The following is a 23,825-nucleotide window of genomic DNA, read 5'->3' as shown; positions in this document are numbered from 1 at the left end:
CCTGAAAGTGCATTTTTCATAGAAGCACTGTCACACATTTTGGTGAGATCTCACTAGTGCTATTACTGGTATTGTACCAAATAAATAAAGTCTGTATTAAAAAGTCAGACTACCTTGAAAACCCTACCATTGCATTTAATTTTATTTTAGAGGAATGAGCTTTGAAACTTGAGCCTCTGGAAACTGGGAGCTATTTTTAATGGTCTCCAGGAGGGGCTCCTGGGTGGCTCAGTTGGTTGAGTGTCCGACTTCGGCTCAGGTCATGATCTCGCGGTCTGTAGGTTCGAGCCCCGCGTCGGGCTCTGTACTGACAGCTCGGAGCCCGGAGCCTGCTTCGGATCTGTCTGTCTGTCTCTCTCTCTCTCTCTCTCTCTCTCTCTCTCTCTCTCTCTCTGTCCCTCCCCCACTCATGCTCTGTCTCTCTCTCTCTCTCTCTCTCTCTCTGTCAAAAATAAATAAGCATTAAAAAAATAATAATTAAAAAATAATAATAATGGTCTCCAGGAAAAGGGGGTTGATGTAAACAATCTAGATCCCCATTCTACATGGAAAACTAGGCCCTACTGGCCTCTGTCACTCTTCTTCCCTTTCCCCAGATACACTGACAGTTATTTCTACTTAGCCCCAACCTTTTTCTAAGAATGAATGGGATTGATAGATTGTTCAACAAGGAGAGCAACAGTTTCTTTGATATGGACAAAAGGAGAGAATTTAAAAGCAGAAATAATGAAGAGCCCGTGGTATCAGTGATAGCCATATCATAATCGTCATCAGTTGGACAGGTTACAAACTATGTGAAATCAGGTGTATGTGAAACCAGCGTTTGCTTATGTTTTGGAATGCTAGAAAAACACAGCAGTTTTCTTTCTATTTAGTTGTTTTTACTACCAGAAGGAGGATCAGGAGGTACACAGCTTTTGGGAACCTGCCAGTCTGAGTCGTGAGTGACGTCAGCAACAAGTCAGGCTTTTAGTAATCTCTCTCCGATGGCTGGAGTTTCATACTTAAGAACGTCAAATGATGTAAATCACATACATGTTTGGGAAAGTGGAAAAATCATTTCTGTTCCTGGAAAGTTTAATAAATGAGACCAGAATCCCAGGTCACAAGTAAAAAAACAAAAAACTTGAAGAATGGGACAAAACCTGGGCCTCACCTGGCCTGTGCTGCACCTGATGTGGGTCTGATCACATCCAGGAGTACAATCTCAGGGTTGTTCTCAGAGACAACTTCCCAGCAAATGCCGCTCATTTCCACAGCCTCCATCCAGGAATGGCTCTGCCTGTCTTGTTGCTGAGCCACCCCGAAGCAGCAGGAGGCACTCATTTGAGCAAGGTGGAGTCCCTTAGCTTCGAGATAGTCTTGATGCGTGTATCCAGCCCTGAACAGAATGGAAGGAGATTGGGACTGTTGGTGTGAATAAACATTGGAGAACCAAGTGAAAGTAGAAATCTACCAGCTCTCAAAATCATTCACCCATGTTGGTGTCAGGGATGGGGGGGGGGGGGGGGGGGGCGGGGGCAAGAATGAAGGAATGTAGAAATGAGAAAATCACCAGAAAATGAATTCAGGTCAGCTTGACCATTACTCCAGCATTGTGGGGTTAGGGAAAGAAAGGCTCTTCTCCCTCTAGTGGCTTCTTTTTCTGTGACCCCACACGCTCAGCTGCCTGGGACCAGTGCTTGTAGAGCAATCTAGACAAACCTAATGGTTTCCAAGACAGTCGTGTGTGTCATTCTGTGCCTCTGTTTTATGTTCTCAGCTAAATTTGGTTTATTTTACTTTTTTTTTTTTTTTTTTTTTTTTTTTTTTAGAGAGCGTGTGAGCGGGGGAGAAGGGCAGAGGGGGAGAGAGAGAATCCCAAGCAGGCTCCGTGCTTAGTTTGGAGCAGAACCCAACAAGGAGCTTGGTCCCATGACCCTGGGATCATGACCCGATCTGAGATCAAGTCAGATGCTCAACCAACTGAGCCTTCCAGATGCCCCAAATTTGGTTGATTTTAGTAATTCAGCCCAGTTGAGAAATTGAATGCCTAACCCAACTATCCAGGGTGTTTTGTTCAAAGCCCCTGGGCATCCATGTCCCAACAGCAGCTGAGACAAGAGACCCAGAGAAATGGTAGAAAGGCTCTCAGGACTAAAGGTCTGTGGGTGTTAAGGATTTGGGTTTCATGTTTAAGTAAGAACTAAAACACATTGCTTTTAAGTCTGTGTATTCCTAACTGTACTGAAGAACTCAAGGAAGTAGGGTCTGGGAAGATATCTTTGAGTTAAGAAATCATGGGGCGCCTGGGTGGCGCAGTCGGTTAAGCGTCCGACTTCAACCAGATCACGATCTCACGGTCCATGAGTTCGAGCCCCGCGTCGGGCTCTGGGCTGATGGCTCAGAGCCTGGAGCCTGTTTCCGATTCTGTGTCTCCCTCTCTCTCTGCCCCTCGCCTGTTCATGCTCTGTCTCTCTCTGTCCCAAAAATAAATAAACGTTGAAAAAAAAAATTAAAAAAAAAAAAAATCAGAGTTAGGGGGTACCTGGGTGACTCAGTCGGTTAATCCAGCACGGGTCATGATCTCACGGTTCGTGAGTTCAAGACCCATGTCAGGCTGTGTGCTGACAGCCCAGAGCCTGGAGCCTGCTTCACATTCTGTGTTTCTCTCTCTGCCCCTCCCCAGCTTGCACTGTGTCTCTGTCTCTCTGAAAAATAAATAAACATTAATTTTTGTTTTGTTTTTTGTTTTTAAGAAATCAGAGAGTTAAAAGATGTGGTCATTGGTTTGGGAACCTGAGGCATTCAGAATTTCCAGAATTCTGGCCATCCAGCTTTTAGGGAGTGCCATTTTTATCATCTCAGAGAAATAAGTATGATGCTTGTAACTAGCTCCAAAAGACCAAAACCACAATTGTCTAATAAGTGAGAACTGAAATACAGGGGAGCCGGTGAGGAGGATTTAAGATTTCAAAGTCGTTTCTGGAGAGTTTTATTTTTGAGGGAAGATGCTGAGTACGAATCTGGTAAGTGGATGCAGGTTCCAGGGATGCGGTTTAGGAGTTCCGGTCTGCCAGGAGCTGTAGACTTGGCCCGGTCCTTCCCCTCAGGCCGCTGGCACAGCGCCTTCTTGTGTCTTAACTTGGGCTGCCGCTGGGGTCGTCCTGTAAGCTCCTCTCTGTCAACCCTCAGGCAGCCAGGGCCGCGCGGCGCAGGGCGGACCGAGCTGCCTCCACAGCAGCGGGCGTTCCGTACCTAAGCTCTGCCCTTGCCCTTCTTCCTCCGCCAGGCTGGCCGTTCCCTGCTTGAGCCTCTGCATGACTAATGAGACACCCCAAAGGGAAGTGAGATACAGGGGAAGCGTTTAGAGTCTTGATTCCAATGGACGTGATAAGAACACTCACCTCTCACTCCCATTTCTGAAGCCAGTCACCATGTGTCTGGTCCCTGCACAAGGAATTCAGATGTGGTCCCTGCACAAGGAATTCAGATGGAGAGCACACTTGCTGAGGATTTGTCACCACTCACATCTTGGTGTCATCTGTGTCCTAAGATTTGAATCTCCTGAGTGAACGGAGACAGACCTAAGTTCCCTTGGATTTCTTTGTTCAGCGTGCAGAAGAAGTTTTCTTAATTGTTGAAATACCTTAATTTTTTCTTTTCTTATCTAGTGAGCCAGACCGTGGGAGGCTGACTCCCTCCCCAGACATCATTGTTTTATCTGATAATGAGGCTTCCAGTCCCCGCTCCAGCTCCCGAATGGAAGAAAGACTCAAAGCAGCCAACCTAGAGATGTTCAAGGTAAAAAAAGAGAGAAGAAAGATAAAATGATTTCTTTCTTCATTTTTGCTCCTGTTTAGTTCCCTAAGAGACCCAGTTCTGTTTTTTTTATAATTTACTTTTTTTAAATTTACCATCTTAATAATTTAAGTTTATGTATTTTTGAGAGCGAGAGAGTGTGAGCAAGCAGGGGAGTTGCAGAGAGAGAAGGAGAGAGAAAAAATCCCAAGCAAACTCCATGCTGCCAGGGTACAGCCCGACACGGGGCTCGAACCCATGAACCATGAGATTATGACTTAAGCTGAAATCAAGAGTCAGATACTTGATCGACTGAGCCACCCAGGTGCCCCTATAGTTTACCTTTTGAATCTAAATAACTACCCACAGGGGCACCTGGGTGGCTCAGTCAGTTAAGCGTCCGACTTCAGCTCAGGTCATGATCTCGCAGTCTGTGAGTTCGAGCCCCATGTCAGGCTCTGTGCTTACAACTTGGAGCCTGGAGCCTGCTTCAGATTCTGTGTCTCCCTCTCTCTCTGCCCCTCCCCTGCTCACATTTTGTCTCTCTTTCTCTCAAAAATAAATTTTTTCTTAAATAAATAACCTGTTGATGAAACTTTTTATAAATAATTCTCAGCTTCAAGGGCATTTTATTTATTTACTTTTTACTGTTTTTTGTTTGTTTTTTTGAAAGAGAGCACGTGCACAGGGGAGGGACAGAGGGAGAGAGAGTCTTAAGCAGGCTGCACAACCAGTGCAGAGCCTGATGTGGGGTTTCATCTCAGAACCCTGGGGTCATGATTGGAGCCTAAATCAAGAGTCAGGTGCTCAACTCACTGAGCCACTTAGGTGCTACTATTTTTTTTTCAAGATTATATTTTTGGGGTGCCTGAGTAGCTCAATCAGTTAAGCATCCGACTTCAGCTCAGGTCATGATCTCACAGTTCATGGGTTTGAGCCCGTGTCAGGCTCTGCACTGGTGGTGCAGAGCCTGCTTGGGATTCTCTTTCTCTCTCTCTGCCCCTCCCCCACGAATGCTCGCTCTCTCTCTCTCTCTCAAAAATGAATGCATAAACGTTAAAATATATATATTTTACTTTTATATATATATATATATACTATACATATATATAGTATATATGTAGTATATATATATATACTATATATATAGTATATAAAAAATATATATATATAAATATATATGTATTTTATTTTTAAGTAATCTCTACACCCAACATGGGGCTCAAACCCACAACCCTAAGATTAAAAGTCTTGGGTTCCACTGACTGAGCCACCAGCCAGGTGCCCTGAGGGCATGCCCTTTTAGAGGGCATTATGAGAATCAAGTGAAGAAGATAGTGTGACAAAGCATATTCAGTATAATTTATCTTTGGAAAGTGAAAACTCAGTAAGTCACAGAAATAAACTCTTGGCTGGAACCACTGTACCCTGGTTCTCATGATGTGGAGAAACTCCTAAGTTTTTATGTATATCTAGAAGAAACTTGGCTTAATAAGTTCTAGAAACAGTGTTTAAAAATTTTTTATGTTTTATTTATTTTTGAGAGAGACAGACAGAGCGTGAGCAGGGGAGGGGCAAAGAGAGAGGGAGACACAGAATCCGAAGCGGGCTCCAGGCTCCGAGCTGTCAGCACAGAGCCCAACGGGGGGCTTGAACTCACAGACCATGAGGTCATGACCAGAGCTGAAGTCAATGCTTAACCGCCTGAGCCCCCCAGGCACCCCTGGAAACAGTGTTTTCAAGAACAGTTCCCTTTGCATCTCCCTTTGCCCCGTCTTCTATTTTGCCAGGAATCTGGTTGATTAGCATTTATGTTCTGTAAGCATCTTCTGAGCACCTGCTGAATCCCTAGCCCTGAGCTAGATCCAGGGACACAGAGACAGTAATCCCCATTACTACTTCTGCTTCGTGTGCAAGATCCAGAGCTCAGCCCTGGAAGAAGAGACCATCTCGCAGGAAGGGGGACTCTGGGTGCCTGCTCCCGTAGCTGAGGGACCTCGTGTTTCCTTAGGGGAAAGGCATTGAGGAGCGGCAGCAGCTCATCAAGCAGCTGAGGGATGAGCTGCGATTGGAAGAAGCCCGGCTGGTGCTGCTGAAGAAGCTGAGGCAGAGCCAGCTCCAGAAGGAGAACGTAGTCCAGAAGGTACTGACTGCGCCCTGGAAGTAAGGGGCTGGGTCTGACAGTGGCCTCACCCAGGTAGGTTCAACTGGGTGGCCCATTCTTGTCCAGTTCCGTGCTTTTTAGTTTCTAAGAAGAGTGATTTATTTTTTCTTTCTTTTCTTTCTTTTTTTTTTTTTTTAATTGTAGGCCCTAATCAAGAAAACCCTGATTCCATTTTTCTCGGTTTTCCTTCTGGTCAACAGAAGCTTCACACTGGGGATTTTTAAGGTCCAGGAGTGTACTAGACTTCTGCCTCTGTTTCTTCATTCTGTCTTCTCTCCCCCAGACCCCGGTTGTGCAGAACGCGGCGTCCATCGTGCAGCCATCTCCTGCGCATGGGGGACAGCAGGGCCTGTCCAAGCTTCCCTCCCGGCCTGGGGCCCAAGGGGTGGAACCACAGAGTCTGAGAACATTACAGGTGCGTAACCTGCCTTGGGGCCCCGTGTATCCCAGCTCTGGTTTGGGACTTCTGTGACGATCGTAGAAGAACCTGGCCGTGGTAGAGGTGCTGGTGCTGTACACAGTCCCGTTGGTCCCTCCTCGCTGACCGGCTGTGTGTTACTGGGTGGCACAGTGGGACAAGTAATCCTCCTCTTCCCACCGTGGTTTTTCTTCTCTGGAGGTTTCTAGCTTAGTCCCTTCTCGTCTAGGAGTAGACAGAATTCCCGAGTCTCGCTGTGTTTCTGTTTTTCCACTCAGCTGTGTGTTACAGGCAGTGTTCTCTCTCTAGCATGTTGGTGGAGCGTTTTACCACCTATGACTGCTTCTTTTCTTCTTCTTCCCCCTCAGGGTCACAGTGTCATCCGCTCCGCGACCAGTACCACCCTCCCACATATGTTGATGTCCCAACGTGTTATTGCACCAAACCCAGCCCAGCTACAGGGTCAACGGGGCCCACCTAAGCCTGGCCTTGTACGCACCACAACACCCAACATGAATCCTGCCATCAATTACCAACCGGTGAGAAAGTCCTAATATGGAACCAGAGAAGTCTTTTCTTTGCTTTCCCTGTTGAAAGGACCACAGACCGTACGGTTTGGGACATAGAGAAGCTCTAGGACAGCCAGGGTAATTGCGGTAGAGCTTGTATCGATCGTAGTGCCCAGGGTGGAAGCTGGAGGGCCTCCCTGGGGTAGGAGCGGAGAAGGGAGGCTGTATGGCAGAGCGGCAGCAGGCTCACACCCGCCTGGAGGAAAGCAGCGGGGGTCAGGGGAAGAAGAGGCCTGAGGATGTGGGCCAGAGAGCATCCCCCATGCTTGTGTTCCTCCGCCTCCTAGCTTCTGTCGTTCTCCTTTCCCGTGTGCTGGAGTTCTTCTTCATTGAGGTTGGACACCTCGTCCTTTTTTCTGAGTTTTGGGAAAGCTAAGTTGTCCCAACTCGGCTCAGGTAGTGTTTTCTGCCACTGAAGCAAGAATTCGTCCTTCCCCCGCACCCCGCCACTGACCCTGTGCCCCCTCCATTCCAGCAGTCGAGTTCTTCTGTTCCCTGCCAGCGCACAACATCCTCTGCCATCTATATGAACCTCGCCTCCCACATGCAGCCGGGGACTGTGAACAGGGTGTCCTCACCCCTGCCGAGCCCCAGCGCCATGACCGATGCCGCCAACTCCCAGGCTGCCGCCAAACTGGCTCTTCGCAAACAGCTGGAAAAGACCCTCCTGGAGATTCCGCCGCCTAAACCTCCTGCTCCCCTGCTTCACTTCCTGCCTAGCGCGGCCAATAGCGAGTTCATCTACATGGTGGGCTTGGAAGAAGTCGTACAGAGTGTCATCGACAGCCAAGGTGAGGCTGTTTTTTGTGGTCAGTCTTTTATCTACACAGGAGGTTGCCGAGCCTGATTGACCTGGGCCGCGTATCCCAGGGCGCTGTGTGACGTCAAGTAACCTGTTCTTACTGTTGTCAGACCACCTCCTGTTCGTTACTCGGAAATGCCTTTTGTATGTCTGTATATCTTAGGCTTAACATTTGTATTGTATTTTGTAGATCGTGTATATTTTTGGCAGGATATCGTTTGGTCCTTTTCAGTGGTGCCCAGCACGATGTATACACAATTTGGTGACTAGAACACTTAGCGTGTAACGTCAGCGCTTGTGTGGCATTGCGCTGCGTTGTTAACGTTCAGTCCCTGCCACTTGAGGACTTACAGGTGGGAAAGTAGGTGTACTGACTGAGTAGGTGACCGTGACCACGTGGAAGCTGTGAACCAGAGCTGACCCAGACTGTGAAGCATTGACACTAACAGAAGTTATTAAGCCTGAGTTTCCAGATCTGTGGACTTAGGGGAACACCTGACGGTGGAGGAAAGTGCCTGAAGGGCTCAGCATTGACTCTAAACGGGTCTAATTCGGACACTGGTAACTAAATGGTGTAAATGTGGCAGTGCGGTCTGAGGTCAAAACGTGCTAAGGAGCCTGTGTCGCGGACCCAGGTGGAGTCTGCCGCCCTGTGAGTTAGCACGCTTCCTTCTTGCTGTACTAAAAGTCCGCAAACCCGGGTTCTTGTCTCAGCTTTGCCCTCAGGAGCTCTGTTTCTTCGTGTCCTCCTCTGTAAGTGGGGACGGTACCGTCTGAATTCCCTAAAGTGATGTTACCGTCGAATGAAATAAAAGTTATTTTATAAACTGCAGAGTACTCTTCTTGTAGAGTCTCTTTCTGAATTCAGCAGAATAACCTCCTGAAAAATTCATTTGGTGAAGAGAATCGGGAGATGGGGAGATGCGAAGGCCCTGATTGCTCTCTCTGTTGGCATCTAGGCAAAAGCTGTGCCTCACTCCTGCGGGTCGAACCCTTTGTTTGCGCCCAGTGCCGCACAGATTTCACCCCTCACTGGAAGCAAGAGAAGAATGGTAAGATTCTGTGTGAGCAGTGTATGACCTCCAACCAGAAGAAGGCTCTAAAGGCCGAACACACCAACCGGCTGAAAAATGCTTTTGTTAAAGCCCTACAGCAGGAACAGGTAAGAATCCTGATGTCTCCCCAACCACCTACTCAGGTTGGGTTTTCCCAAAAGGTAGCTCCTTCTAGTTTTTAGAGGATTTGTCTGTGCGATCCCCACAGTCCTGACGGCCTGGAGGCCCGGGTTCCCTGTTCCTCCCCATACCGATCTGTCTGCTGATCTCCATGTGACTGTCTCTGGTGGGGCAAGAGCATGAATGACAGTGTGGTCCAGGGTGGGGACAGACAGGAGGCAGACACGTGGCTTTCCCTGGTGGCGGCCGAAGAAATCCCTCAACTTCTTGTCCTCCTCAAACAAATGGATTTTTGTGGGAGGGATTATATTTGTACTGGAAATCTCTCAGAGAGACCGAATTCTCTGCAGTCCATATCTGACAAGGGAACGACCCAGGAGAGAGTGGACTGTAATGTGGCCCGGCGAAGAGGAACGGCAAGGAGGGAGCGGGCGTGCCCTGCGGTCTGGGCGAGGGGAAGATGTGTTGGGAAGCTTGGATCCTTCCCCTCAATCCTGCTTCCACCCCACCACCCATCAGACCCCTTTGGGTGGCGTCCAGGGACCTTCTGGAAAACAGGTAGACAGGAGTCAAAAATAAAACCTCCATAAACTGCTCACCGTCACGTCCGTCAGCTGGTTGCCACCACCCAGGCGTCTCCTGCCGGCATCTGAGCGCCAGCTTTTCCTGGACAGACGAACCCCTTAATCAGCAAAGCAGGGCTAGCTCTTTGTGCCCAGAGCCCCAACTTGCCTTCTCCATATCCCTCCTACTTGTCGCGTCGGCAGCAGTAGAAATAGGAGGAGGCCTAGGTTTCCTGGGTAGGAAATTGGGTGCTGTCCTGCCAAGTTGACCTGCTGACTCCCGACAGGAAATCGAACAGCGACTACAGCAGCAGGCAGCCCTTTCCCCCACTGCGGCTCCGGCCGTGTCCAGTGTCAGTAAACAAGAGACCATCATGAGACATCATACGCTTCGGCAGGTGAGGCCGTCTGGGGTGGTTTGCCAGCCGTGGATCCCAGCGTGTCCGCCTATGCTGGGAAGTCCTTCTTCCTGGACCCCTACCCCCCCACCCCACCCCTTCCATCGCGGCCACCTAGTGACCCACTGTCTGCTCCCCGTCACAGGCTCCACAGCCCCAGAGCGGCCTCCAGCGCGGCATACCCACATCTGCCCGTTCCATGCTCTCCAACTTCGCGCAGGCGCCCCAGCTGTCTGTGCCTGGTGGCCTCCTTGGGATGCCAGGTAAGAAACAGTGATGGGAGGGGCCTTCAGGCTAGCAGGCCGCTCTTCCGCTTCTGTGCTTTCTTTAGGCCTTTCTCCCTTCACTCTGGTTATTTAGCATGTTTGCTAACTTCATGGTCCATGCAGAGCACAGCGCAATAGGGTTCTGGTGGTGAAAACAGCACAGTCCCTGCCCTTGTCTGTTCACTGTCTGGTGGCCCCGTTGGTGGGTGTGTGGTCACTGACCCCGACGACAAGAGCAGGGTCAGCTGTCCCCACCCTGTTGGAATGGTGGAGGGCTGCTGCTTCACAGAAATCCAAAGCGTATTCCATGAGTGCATCCCTGTGTCTTCATTACTCTCCTCTGTTTCTCTGACTCTCCCATCCCGTCAAGACCGTGTTTGTTCTGTTCCTGGTAGGACTGAAGTTTCGAGAGGACCCCTTTCCCTAAACGTGGGGTGCCGAGGGGCAGTTGGCTGCTGACATAACACTTACCTAAGTCTGGACAGATGCACACAACCTCTGGTGCCCCCGCCCCACCTCCCAAGTCCACGCCCCCGGGTCCTCCCAGGTCATACCTGGGACGGTCACCGGGTCGTGCAGTCAAGAAGATGCTGCTTCCTCTTCTAACGCCTGCCCCTCCACCCCTCCCCCCCACTCCCGCTTTTGTCTCCTGGGTCCAGGTGTCAACATTGCATACTTGAACACCGGCATCGGAGGACACAAAGCTCCCAGTTTGGCAGACAGACAGCGGGAGTACCTTTTAGACATGATCCCTCCCCGGTCTATAGCGCAGTCCATCAGCGGGCAGAAATAACGCCTGTCCACGTGCACTGCCCCAGCCTTGAACCCTTTACCCCTCCTCTCCCATTGCCCCCAACTTCCGTCGCATGCAGTGCCTGTACTGGTGCCTACCATACACGGAAAACAAAACAGAAAACAGAAGACAAACCTAGAAATCAACAGGAAAACGCGCCTGCCCTGCCCGCCACCCCTCTCTCACTGCTGCGATTCTGCCGCTCTTGTCTTCTCTCCGGTTTTCTTTCACAGTGAGGTGCTCTTCACCTCGGGTGAGGTCAGAGTGAGGTCCTGGGGAGAGAGAAATCTAAGCCCTCTGACGTGTGTTTCTAAAGTTTTTATGCTCTAATTATTATCATTTTTAATGATGTTGTGTGTCCTCCCCTTTGTTCAGTGGACGGTTAAACCTTTTTATTTTCTCAATATTTTTCTTTTTCTCTTCTTTTTTTTTTTTCTTTTTTGTAAACACAGATGACATTCAGATAAATGACAGGAGCATTGCAGGGGGTCCCCAAGCAGATATGACTGGCAACGTTGGGGGCAGAAGTTTTTAATGCACTTAACCTGGGGGTGGGGCAAGGTGATGGCATCAGATAGGGAGGACATCAGCCCTTGGTGTCTCTGGGCTGGACAGTCTGGGAGGTGGTGTTTTGTACTGAAGTTGGGCTCTAAGAATGAGGGGAATGAGCCTGGAGGGAGAAGCTTTAAAATGTAACCACCACGGAATTGACCCACAGAGAAAGGGGAGAGGGACATGGGGACAAGTATAGTGCTGAGCCAAGGAGGACGGAGGCTGGTGTTGGCCTCCTGGATGCTCTCCTGGTCCCAGTGGAGATAGAGGTCTATTCCAGGTCAACTAGCCCAAAATTATTTCACCTTACTTTCTTTGTAAAATCCCCCCCCACCCCCACCTTTTTAATCCTGATCTGCTCCTGGTAAACTCAGTCCCCAAGTCCCGTCTATAATCTGGGAGGCGTAGCTGTTCCCAGCCTGAGTTAGCTGGTGTCCTGGGAGCTGGGCGGGACATACTGAGTGAGACAGAGAAGGGAAGAGAGAAGGGCTTTCTCTCCCAGCAGGTGAGACCCCATCTGTCTGTCCCACCCTCCAGCCGGGAGGAGGGAACAGGGAGGCCTCACCAGCTTGGAGTCCTGCCCTGGTCTGCTGTCCTGAGTGCAGAACCCACTGCTCAGAGCCACACAACTCTGGTCAAAGCCAGCTCTGGGTCTCGGCTGCAAAAGTAGTTGTGGTGTCCCCCTCCCCAACCCATCTCCAGAAATCTATTAATTTTCCTTTTTTGTTGTTTTCAGCTTTTTCTTGAGCGCTACTAATGTAGGGAATGAACTGAATTGTGCAATGTTGCTGTTCTGGGGATAAGAGAGGTTAGCACCCCATCTGCCCACACCGTGGGGGAAGCAGGAGGGGGACCAGGCTGTCTCTGAGGTAAAGGAAGCCCCTAAAAGGCAGGGGTTTCTGCTCTCCCGTAACACTCACCTGCCTCTCCAGCTCTAGAAGCTGCTAGAGTACAGGAAAGGGATACACTGAGCAGAGACGTGTGAAGAGGAGTTTAGAATTTTGCCCTTGAAAGCCACCTGGGAAAGTTCCCCCACTTTTATTTTAAAAAATTAAATAATGTTTTTAAAGTAAGAAGGCACTTTTAAAATTAACACACACACAAACTGCACATCTTGCCCATAAAGTTTGTGGGTCGGTGGGGAGAAGGAGCTGGAATCAGGCTCAGTCCCCACCTCCCCATACCCCAGAGCCCCTGTGGGTTACTCTACTGGCCCTACGGGCCTTCCTGGGTTTTTTCTTTCCTCCCTTCCCCCAAATTCATTGAGCACTTAATAAAGGAGCAGAGATACAGTCTGTGTCTGGGCTCCCCCAGTGGTGAAGTGATCTGAAGCTAGATGCTAGTAACAGATAGTGATGGGCTGTTTGGAGTATTTTTCTGGGGCCTGTGGTGCCCCTGACTGTAAGTGGGGGAGAGGGGGGATTATGAAACTGGGTCTGGGGTTATTTTAAAATTATATATATATATATACGTATATATATAAAGATATATTCTTACATCTTTGCCCTCTGTGCTTTGAAAGCACTGGATAAATCGTTTGGTTTTGCTTTTCTCTCTTCCACGAAATTGGAAGCTTTTTTATTATTTTTTTTTCTTTTTGTTTTTTGTTGTTTTTTAAATTTTCCCTGCAAATCACCTTGCCTTGTGGCATGTCTGTCTAGCCTCTTCCGCCCCACCCGCCATGACAAAGTGCCATTTCTGTCATGTCTCCCCTCCCCCAGCTCGGAGGTACCAGGTGCCCAAGTTTGTCAGTTGAGATTAAAAGTAAGGAACAGAGAATGTGCAATACCGTCTGGTTGGGGGCCATCCCTGCCCTGAGCTGAGTCTCCTCCCTGGGAGCCAGGCCACCTGTGATGGGGTTTGGAAGTAGGAAGTGTAGACGAGGCGGGGAGCTGGGAGCCATGGGGAACACCCAGCCTAGTGCCTGGCTAGTGCCTGGCGGGGTGCTGAGGCGGTGGCAGCGGGGGGGGGGGGGGGGGGGGGGGGGGATGCTGGGGGTGGGCTGGGGGTGGGCAGAGCGGGAGCCTTCCCAGTTTCTCCCCTCAGGCTCAGTCACATAGAGGCTGCTCAATGACTAGTTTAGCTCCGTGACCCTTTGCTCAGTCGCTGGTGTTTGATTTCTCACTTCTCCCCATTTCCATACCCTTCCCTGGGATTAGCGATGGGGGTGAGTTTTCCTTAATCATGGTGAAGTACCAGCCTTTCACCTCCTCTTGCTCCTGCCCTGTCCTGTCTTCCTTACTTCTTGAGTTTTTCATCACTGATCACCTTGTGTCCCTCCCAGTCTCTTGTTGCTGTCCATCCCCAGGCTGAGCCCATACACACTAACCCTCGTGCCTAAAGATAGGAAGAAAGGCGACCCCCTGTTCAGAGCGGTCCTCCACCCCAGTGCTCTGAAGCTCAGGGGGATGGCTAGAGCGAGGGCCCCCGCTGGCTCTGCCTGGCTCCCCCCCCCACCCCCCATCCCCCCCCCCCCCGCATCCAGAGGCTCTGAAAGTAGTCGCTTGTGGCCGGTGGCTTCCTCCCTAGACGCCTGAAACGGGTAGATGAGCGGTGGGGGTTGGGGGGGGGGGGTAAGGCTGAGGGACAGGGGTCCTCCTCATTTGTAGATTTTTTTTTTTTTTAATTTTTATTTGCTATTTTTGTCATTTGACCACAGCATCTGGACTTTCTCCATCCCTGGAATAAGTATTTTTTCCACATTTTTGGATGTATGTATGGTAGACAATTTTTTTTAAGACACAAAGATAAATGTTTTCCTGCTTTGGTTACCTTTCCTTTCCCCCTTTAAAAGGAATTAGCTATAGAACTGCTTTGTAAAGACGCTTCTTGGTATTTTACTTTCGTTCCTTTCCCCAACCACTCCTTCCCCCAGACCCCTGCAGAAGGCATAACCCTTCTCTCCACACCCCACCCACCCAGCCCCAGGCTCCCCTGCCCTCCAACAAGACTTTCATTAGCTTATGATACTTGCTGCCGAGATGTTATAACAAGGACTCATTCGTGTATATAAGCTATTTCTTGATCCATTTAAAAGGAATTGTACATTGTGTAGAAAAAAAAAAAAACTGAAAAAGAGAAAAAAAAGCCCTCGCCATGGATATTGTGAAACTGTGTTACGTCGTTTTGTAATGTGCCCGTTTGTGTATGATCCGTGTGCAAAAGGGTTTCTGGGGAAGGGGCGGGGGTAGGGAGGCAGGGCTGTGGAGGCCGGGGCGGGGAGTGGGCCGGGCCCAGCACGCGGAGACTGGCAGCTGCCCCCACCCCATCCCTCCCGAGAGACGCCACCTCCCCCACCACCCACCCCGAGATTTGTGCCTTGCCCCCCGCCCTGGAGTAGCCCCTCCGGGTCACCAGCACTGCCTTGGCAGAGCCCACCCCCGACCCTAAGCCGCCCGCCACCCCCCCCCCCCCCCCCCCCGCCCCCAGCATTCGGCGGATACTGCGGGGAGGTGCTGGGGGCTGGGGGGCAGCCGGGGAGCGGGGCAGCTCCCGGGGGCATTGAAACCAAGTATTCTTATGAATTGTAATTGTATTTGCACTGTTTTTTTCCTCTGACTGCATCAGCATATATACAATATACCTATATAACAAAATTCAGTGTCAAGCTTTCTTATGCAAGGGATTTCCCCCACCCCACCTGGAGCGTAGATGACCAGGGGTGATAGGGTCTCAGCAAAGTCACCCCAAGAAAAGCCTCATGTATCACGTGCATCTACACGTGGTTTTCAGGCTTCGTCACGGGGGTGAGGCTGGGCCACTGTGAAAGCTGGGGTTCCCGGTCCGTGCTGTCGAGAGTGGAGAGCCACAGCACACAGGGTGGGGTGGCAGTGACCTGGGGTCCTGCCCCAGGCTTTCCCACTAACTTGCTATGTGCCCTTCGGGAGGGTTCATTTTCTGGGTCTCTGTTTTCTTGTCTGTGAAGCGACAGGGGAGATCACCTGGCCACGAAGTGTAAGATTCCGTTTCATGCTTCTTTCCTCACCTGCAAGACCACAGCTGGAGGTGGGGAGTGTGGTGGGGCCGCAGATGCAGGGAGGGCACCTAAGTGCTGCGGTGGCTGCGTGCGTGGCCCGGCCCGGCCCCGCCATTACTTTGGTTTCGGGAAGGGCAGCAGAGTGAGGTCGAGGTGTCAGCAGAGCTGTGGCCGCTTTGCCCTCGGGCCTCCGGGGTGCTGGGGGCAGTGGTGCCCAGGCTTCTGGTCTGGCCACCTGCATTCTTGGTGAGCCGCAGGGTGACGGCGGCGTGGCCGAGCTCAGATGTACCCACTTCTTCTCGTCTCCCTCCCTCAGACCTCATCTGAGCCCTTGCAGGCGGCTCCCCACAGCCTGGTCTTGGGCTCCCACATTCGAGGCCCCCCTTTCCCCCACCCTACCCCCCACCCCCACCCCAGGAAGCCTGGAGAGGGTCTGGGACGGTGAGTGAGGCCTGAAGGTCGGGCAGCGTGGGGGTGGGGTGGGGGGCGGGGCTGGGGCGGGACCGGCCTCTCTGAATGGGGGTTGGGGGGCAGGACCCTTTTGCACAGGCTCTAAGTTTCCTTTTTTTTTTTTTTTTTTTTAACCTCATTCTGATTTTCTGCATTGTGTTTGGAAATTAAAATGAAAAAACTAAGACCAACAGAAACTGGTTTTCAAAAAGGCAAATACACTCCCATCCGTTTCAGATGCTGCTGAGTACTTCAGCAGCAACAGATTCAAATAATAAGCTAATTTTTGGAGAAAGGATTAAAAGAAAAAAAACTTTGTAATATTTATCACTTGCAAGCTATGTTTAATAAAGAAAGGAATGGTTTCTAAACTTTCCTGTGCCTCGTGCTTTGGTCCATTTAGGGGCGATCGGAAGACGAGCTGTCGCCTGTGCTCCCTGCGGCTACGGGGCAGCTTCGGGTCATGCCCCTTCTGTCCACCACGATGGTTCTTGAGAGCCTGTGCCCACTGTGTGTTCTTGTTCCTCCACCCTTACATGGAGCCCGAGCTCTGGAGGCCACTGACCTCCCATTTCGGGTCAAGAGCGTAGGGAAGGAGGCAGCACTGAGCAGAGGCTGGGCCCCCAGCTGTCCTGGCCTCCCCTCCCATCATAACCACTCTGGTCTCTACTGTGACACGAGGCTTCTAGAGACGGCAGCCTTGGAGCCACAGCTCGCTCTGCCCTGCTGGCCCTCAGTCTGCGTGCAGCACCCGGAGACACCGGAACCCTCCTGCCACCTCACCCTGCTCCCCCAAGTGTTCCTTACGACCCAGAACATGAACCGGGTCCTAATTTATTTTGTCCATTTTCATTATTTCCAACAACGCACTTAGATCGGGTCCACCCAGGGGACAGGATGTTGTTTCCTCAAGGACCGGAAGTTTGGGGCTGTTTTTAACCCTTCGGTCCCGGCCAAATTTCATGGTGTAGGGGCAGGGCCCGGCCTCGCTGGGGTCTTGGCATTGGCACCAGCGTCATTCCAGGAGCACAGAGAAGACCCTGTTGGGGGTCCCCCTCCAAACCTGGGGTTTTTCGGGGTGCCTGGGTGGCTCAGTTGGTTGACCATCTGACTTAGGCTCAGGTCATGATCTCACTTCGTGAGTTCAAGCCCCACGTTGGGCTCTCTGCTGTCAGTGCAGAGCCTCTTGTCTCCCTCACTCTCTGCCCCTCCACCGCTCACACTCTGTCTCTCAATAAATAAATAAATAAATAAGTAAGATAGATAAACCCTGGGGTTTTTTTTCCTCCAAAGTCTTCCCTCCTTTGGTACAATACAGGACAGCCCTTGGAGGGACAGTGGAGCCCTGGGTGTCACGGGCTGGCAGAGGGAGGAGGAATCGAGGGCAGGGACGGGGTGCCCCATGCCTCTGCAAAGGATTCACAGCCACCAAACCCCAACTCTGTCTCCTTTCAAAAAGAGCAGTCAGATGGGGAGGGATGCCCCTGAAGAGGGGCCAGTGCTTTGGGTCTGAAAAGGGGGGAGATGGCCATATGGCGGCTCAGAGAAGCAGCTCGCATCAGTTCAGCTGTTCAGGACTCCTGTCAGGACCAAGGGGCAGGGAGGGGCTCCTTTGCCCACCTGCCTCCCTGCCTCAGGACCCCACTCACCAGGGGTGGCCAGGGGCACCTCACGCAGGGAGACAAAGCGGGAGCTGCTGGTAACCATCCCCAAGGTCCTTGAACGCCTGCAGCTTGATCTGGTACAGGGCGGCCGGCTCTGCGGGGAGCACTGAAGGCTCAGTGCCTGGGGAGAGACCCTGAGAAGAGGGCAGGGGAGCCATAAGGAGGGTCAGGGCCTCACCCAGATCTGTGTAGAGGAAGGAGCTGACGCTTCCAGGCAGGAGCAGAGGCCCCTCAAAACGAGCAGCCAGCAGCTTGCGGTGAGAGTCTGACGCCACGGACTGGCCCCGGGAGGCCTGCACGGAGGGGTGTTGAGCACTTTGGTGGAGAAACCAACCCCAGGGTGGCTGGAGTTGCAGAGGAGATGGTGTGAGGCTGACTGCCCTGCCGCCCGTGGTGGAGGCGGCAATGGAGGCAAGAGTCCCGGCCGGCACCCCCTGCCGCAGATGGAGTGGGCCTTGGCCGTGGCCGGAGCCAGGTGGGAGAAGGCGTGCCCAAAGCAGCCCTCTACCCTCGGCCTCTTGGAGCTTGGGGCCAGCTGCCTCTGAGGAGCAAAGCAGTCTGGCAGCCTCGCACCCATCTCGACCCCCTTCACCCCACAAAGGGGGCACCCGGTGCTCGGCTGTGCGTGCCAGGTCCCCACACAGCAGGGAGGGGGCTACGGAAGTTGGAGCCAGGAAGGGAAAAGGGCAGGAGGCCGTGGGGAGACACCAGAGGGCCACAGACCCCGAGGCCCAGCAAGAGTCCGGACAGGGCTGGGGGGCACGAGGAGTGGGGGGGAACGGGCCCGGGGCCCCCCCCATCAGGTACAGGGGTGTCGGTCCACACCCACCCTCCCAAGGAGGCTCGGCACGTAGCCAGTGCGGTCCCCGCTGGAGGCAGGTGGTTCCCAGGACATTTGAATGGCAGAGGTGGAGAGAGGGCCATGGTCCACAGCCCTCCTGGGGCAGGGGGTTGCTCTGGGTCGCCTGTCACAGCCAGGCGGGCACTGGTCTCCTGCATCCGGCGTTGTTCTCTGCCACACATTGGTAGGTGGCCTCGTCCTCCCCTGAGAGCCGCACCGGGGTCAACGTGCTGGGGAGACACACAGCTGCTGGGGGCTCCTTCCTACCAAGCTCCAAGGTGGCTCTAAAGGAGGGGGCTGTCTCCAAGACCACAGACCCGGTGTACCCACCCCCTGTGGGGGGGCGTGACCTACAGTGAAGCAGGTGGAGTAGAGCCGCGGGGGTGCGGGGGGGGGGGGGCAGTTGCCATGTGGACTTTAGATACAGGCGGTGTGTTCGGTGTAGGTGGGCACGAGTGCCTGGGATGGCAGGAGGGAGAGGTTGGGACCCAGGAACTGGGGGTACCTGTTGCTGTGGGTCAGCTGAATGTTATCCCCAGGACTCGGCACCTTCCCATTCTTCAGTCAGACCAGTTGGGGCTCACGGACACATTGGGCCATGCTGGTGAAGGTGGCACTGCCGCCTGGAGGCTGGGACAAGGACTGTGGCCACTGGACAGACTCCGGGGGAGCTGGCTGACGTGGAAGGGTCCTGAGGCCCATACGTCCTGTCCCCTCCTGCCCCTCCGTCTCCCCACACAGTCTCCCGTGGGGGAAGAGGGAGCCCCAGGGCGCCCCCACCCGGCTCACCCTGCACCAGCAGGACACCTTGCGCCATGTGCAAGACCCGGTGCCCCACCGAAAGCACGGACACCAGAACTTAGATGCCCTCCACACGGATGAGCGGCCGTCCGCGGGGAGGCCAGGGGTCAGGGCTGGGAGGGAGCCACGGGGTGGGGCTGGGGCTCCAGCAGGCAGGGCTGGGCAGCCGTGTCCCCAGGTGGCTCCAGGAGACCAGCGGCCACAGGTGGCCCCTGGCGACGCGCTCCGGCGCCGCTGTCTGGTGCACTGTGAGCGTCAGGCTCTGGGGCCCTGCAGCCTCCGCGGGGATCCCGCTGTGGGATGGAAACAGGGAGGCGAACCGTGCGCCTCCTGCCGCACACCCCTCCTCTCCCAGGGCACAGGTGAACAGGCCTCGGGGCGCGCTGGGCAGCTGCTAGTTCATTCCCGGTTTACGGACAGATACAGCAGATGGCTCCCCCAAGGGCTGTGCCGGTAAACCTCAGGGCTAAGGCACCAAGCGGCCCCAGGTTACACTGGTGGGGAGGGGAGACGAAAGCCGCAGTCAGAACAGGTGCGTGCCAGCCCCACCCCCACCCCGCCCTGGAAGCAAGGAAGGGGCAGGGGCCAACACTTAAGTCAGGGCAAACCAGGCCGGAGATCCTCCCCCAGAAAACAAGCCAGCCCCGCTGAGAACTCAGGGCATCTCAGCTGCTCAGGAAGGATGTAAATGTGTTTTGAAATTCACTACTATGTGGGTTTAAACCCAATCTGCATTTATACCACCTTCTCCCATCTTATTAGGTGACTCAACAAATCATCAGTGGGGGCTGGCCAGTGCCAGGCACCGACCTCATCCGGGGGTACAACTGTGAACTTGGGGAAAAACGTACCTTTGTTGCCCCTTATCTGGCTACTTTGTATTTTATGCAACTTTGTAACAGATCTTAAATCCTTTCAAAAATGTTCTTTATTAAGAACCTCTGGGGCAGCCTGGGTGGCTGAGTCGGATGATCTCACAGTTTGTGAGTTCAAGCCCCGCGTCGGGCTCTGTGCTGACAGCTCAGAGCCTGGAGCCTGCTTCGGATTCTGTGTCTCCCTCTCTCTCTGCCCCTCCCCTATTTGTGCTCTCTCTCTCTCTCTCTCTCTCTCTCAAAAATAAACACAAATTAAAAAAAAAAAAAAAAAAAAAAACCCTCTCATACAAAATTTTGTCTCAAGACCCTAGAATAGTTTCCTTTTCTTCCTTTTTCCCTCCCTCCCTGTCCTTCCTTTTTTAAAAAAAAACATTTTTTAAAGACTTTTTTTTTGTTAAATTTATTTATTCTGAGAGAGAGACAGAGAGCTGGGGAGCGGGAGAGGGAGAGAATCCCAAGCAGCCTCCACAGTGTCAGCTCAGAGCCCAAAGTGGGCTCGATCCCACAGCTGAGCTGTGACATCCTGACCTGAGCCAAGATCAAGAGTCGGACCCTCAACTGTCAACTACTGGGCGCCCCTTACAGACCCCAAGCAATGTCCGCGCCCTCCGAAGGCCTTAAACCAACCCTGGGCTGAGTCACACGCTCCATCAACTGGGCCAGCCAGGTGACTGCCTGCCTGTTCCTTCATCCACCAACCTCACAAACATATATGGGGGACTGACTTCGGCCGGGCGCCCCTCAAATTGCAAGCGCTTTGACTTCTCCGAGCTTACACAGGAGAGGCCGAGCATCGGAGAGGGAAGGCAGCTAGTCCAGGTCGGAGGAGCGAGCAGGAAGGGGAGGAGGCTGGGCCCGGACGCGCACGCCGCCGGCAGCTCAGTCCCCTGCCACCCCGAGCTCCCGGGGGGTTCGGAAGTCCGCGTCCCTGGTGCCTCTCCGAGGGGAAAGGTCTGCCCTAGGGGCGAGCGCATAGCCGGGGCCTCGGCCCCCCGGCCCCCCAGCCCCTGCCCCCGGCGCAGTCCACACCGGCCGCGGCTCCTTTCCCGCGTTTCCCCGCAGGTGCCTCCTCCTCCTGGAAGCGCTCGGCTTCCGCCCCCAAGTCTGGAAGCGCGGCGACGGCTCTGCCCTCCCGCCCCGGACGCTTGGCCAGCAGGAAACGGGAACCCCACCCGGGCCTCCTTCTGGCCCCGGGGGAGCTCCTGACCCCCGCCCTTTGCTCGCCGCTTCCCAGCCGGCTCCGGACCAGGGACCCAGCTCCCCTGCCCTCTCCTCCGCGCCTCCCTCGGCGAAGGGTCGGGACGCGGACACAAAGGCGCCACGCGCCGCCCCGGGCCCCTGTTGGCTGCACTCGGGGGCCCCCTAGTGGACCCCGCGCGCCCCGGCCTCCGGCTCCTCGCGGGCTCTGCGGCCCCCCCGCCCCCTCCCCCGGGCCCCCGGGCCCCGCACAGGCACCGAGCCGCGCCCTTCTGCTCCCCGAGGACGAGGAGGCGTGCGCACCCCGCACGCACACGCACGGACCGAGTCCCGCTGAGGCCCACGCGGACTCTGCCCCCCAGACCCGCCAGGGGTCCCGCGGTCCCCTGCATCGGGCCCCAACCAATTGTCACGCGGGCCCCTCCTCCATCACGTCGCCTGCGGCCGGCAGGTGGGACCCGCCTCCGCGCACCGCGTGCTCGTCCCTGTGCTGCGGGGGCCGCCGCGCCCCGACCCGGGCTCCCTCTGCCGCGCTCTCACTGCCGAAGCCCCGAGCACCCCTGCCCCAGCTCCCACACACCCCTCGGCGCCCGCGCTGACCGCCGGGTGTCAGCTGCGCACCCCGGCGGTGGGGGCGGGTGCCCGCGCCGGTCCCGTGGAGGCCGCCGCCGGCAGCGGTGTGACCCTGAGGGTGGCCGAGGGCAGGGCCGCCCCGGGAGCTGTGCCCCCAGGAGGGCTCTGGGACCCCCTGCATCAGGCGCACACCACCACCACCACCCCCCCCCCCCCCCCGCGCTCCGCCTCCGGGATTCTGGGTGCTCGTGGGAGCGGGACAGACCTGGGGCGCCGGGCCGCCTCAGCCCCCAGCCCGGCGACTCTCCGGAGGCCGTGTCCTGTGCGTGAGCCGGCGCTTTGCCGTCCTGCATAAAAATCGTTTAAGATTGGATTTTGTAGGGGACACCGGCCGGCTCAGGAGGTGCCTCTCGCGACTCTCGCATTCGGTCGTGGGTTCAAGCCCCACATTGGGCAGAAAATTACTCAAACTATACATACAGGGGCGTCTGTCTGGGTGGCTGAGCCGGTTGAGCGTCTGACTTTGGCTCCGGTCATGATCTCAAGGTTCGTGGATTCAAGCCCCGTGTCAGGCTCTGTGCTGACAGCTCAGAGCCTGGAGCCTGCATTGCATTCTGGCTCTTCCTCGGTCTCCGCCCCGCCCCTGCTCACTTTCTGTCTCCCAAAAATAAACGTTAAAAAATACTATATATATAATGTTTTATTTATTTTGAGAGAGAGTGAGCACAAGCAGGGGAGGGGCAGAGAGAGAGAGAGAGAGAGAGTGAGTGAGAGAGAGAGAGTCCCAAGCAGGCTCCACACTGTCAGTGCAGAGCCTGACTCCGGGCTCGGGGCTCAAACTCATGAAATCCTGAGATCGTTTCCTCATCAAGAGTCAGATGCTTAACTGAGTCCCCCAGGCGCTCCCGTAAATTGTAAATTGTATTTGATAATTGCATTGGTATAAAGACAAATACAATCCATTTTCATATATTCAGTATTATATTCATTGTTGTCTTCTGGCTTTAAGGAAATTTAGAAGAGAACATCTCTGTGGCCCCTGAAAGGCACTGTGCACGCTGGGTGACAGCTACATTAGCCCCGTGGGTGCCCCCGTGCCCTCTCATCTCCTGCCCCCAGCAGGAGCCCAGTCACCTCCTTTCCAGCCGGACGGGGCCTGCCGGCTCACCGGCACCCAGAGCGGTTCCCGGCCCCGCGGTGGTGCCGGTGGACTCGGGAAGTGGGGGGGGGGGGGGGGGGGGGGAGGGGGCCCACGTGAGGGCAGGTGGACCAGATGCAGGGAGCCCTCCCGGCATCAGGGAGGCACTGCCGTCACTGGCCGAGACCGGCGGGTCCCGCTGCCCCAACATGGGCACGGGTGGCTCCCCCTCCACCCGGCAGGGCAGCGGCGGTGCTCCCACACGGCCACCATGTCCCCCCGCTCCGAGCCTGCCGAGTGGCCTGTGGGGACAGTGGGAGAGGCCTGGACATGGTGGCCTCCCGGGGCCCACCGCCTCTGGCCTGGGGGAAGGGAGAGGAGGCAGGACTTTATGTTGGGGGCCTTGGGGCAGCAAAGGGGGGGTGGGGAGCAGGGCCGGGCCACCTGCTGTGCGGCTGTCAGCGAGGCCCAGGCCCGGCGGGCCACTGTGATTGATGGTCCCAGCAACGGAGAGGGGCTGGGGCGGGCGCCGTGCTGAGGTCAGGGGCCCCGGCGGGGATATTGTGCTCCCCCTGGCCCCCCCTCCCCTTCTCCCCTTCTGCCCACAGAGTCAGCTTCCCAGGACTCCCGGCTCTCTGCCCCCTTCCCCTCCCACTGCCCCGACCCTGGCCCCCAAACAGGGAGAAACACACACTCACACACACTCACAGACACACACACTTGGACTAAAGACCCCAACCTCACAGACCACTCCGTGTTCTAGACACAGGTTCCGTCCCAGACGCATACTCCCACAGAGGGCACGAACGCAGGTCACATTGATAGATGTC

General features: G+C 54.4%; 1 protein-coding gene across 3 annotated transcripts in view; it reads left to right on the top strand.

Annotated features, from left to right (window-relative positions):
• Window positions 1–11,332, top strand: part of GATAD2B (GATA zinc finger domain containing 2B) — an 85,953-nt gene extending 74,621 nt beyond the window's left edge. For all 3 annotated transcript variants that reach the window (XM_086693183.1, XM_086693184.1, XM_086693182.1), the window contains exons 3-11: window positions 3,654–3,783; window positions 5,792–5,923; window positions 6,228–6,359; window positions 6,731–6,901; window positions 7,407–7,722; window positions 8,693–8,895; window positions 9,759–9,869; window positions 10,015–10,132; window positions 10,795–11,332. In XM_086693183.1, coding sequence (XP_086549309.1) covers window positions 3,654–3,783; window positions 5,792–5,923; window positions 6,228–6,359; window positions 6,731–6,901; window positions 7,407–7,722; window positions 8,693–8,895; window positions 9,759–9,869; window positions 10,015–10,132; window positions 10,795–10,928 — 1,447 coding nt within the window. In that variant the 3' untranslated portion in view covers window positions 10,929–11,332. The remainder of the gene's footprint in view (window positions 1–3,653; window positions 3,784–5,791; window positions 5,924–6,227; window positions 6,360–6,730; window positions 6,902–7,406; window positions 7,723–8,692; window positions 8,896–9,758; window positions 9,870–10,014; window positions 10,133–10,794) is intronic.
• The last annotated feature ends 12,493 nt before the right edge of the window (window positions 11,333–23,825 follow it).

This window comes from Puma concolor, chromosome E4, assembly GCF_028749965.1.
Source record: "Puma concolor isolate L17-30 chromosome E4, mPumCon1.1.hap2, whole genome shotgun sequence".
NCBI classification, from domain to species: domain Eukaryota; kingdom Metazoa; phylum Chordata; class Mammalia; order Carnivora; family Felidae; genus Puma; species Puma concolor.
Note: the sequence above shows the minus strand (reverse complement) of the source record. Positions and strands in the feature narration are given on the sequence as shown.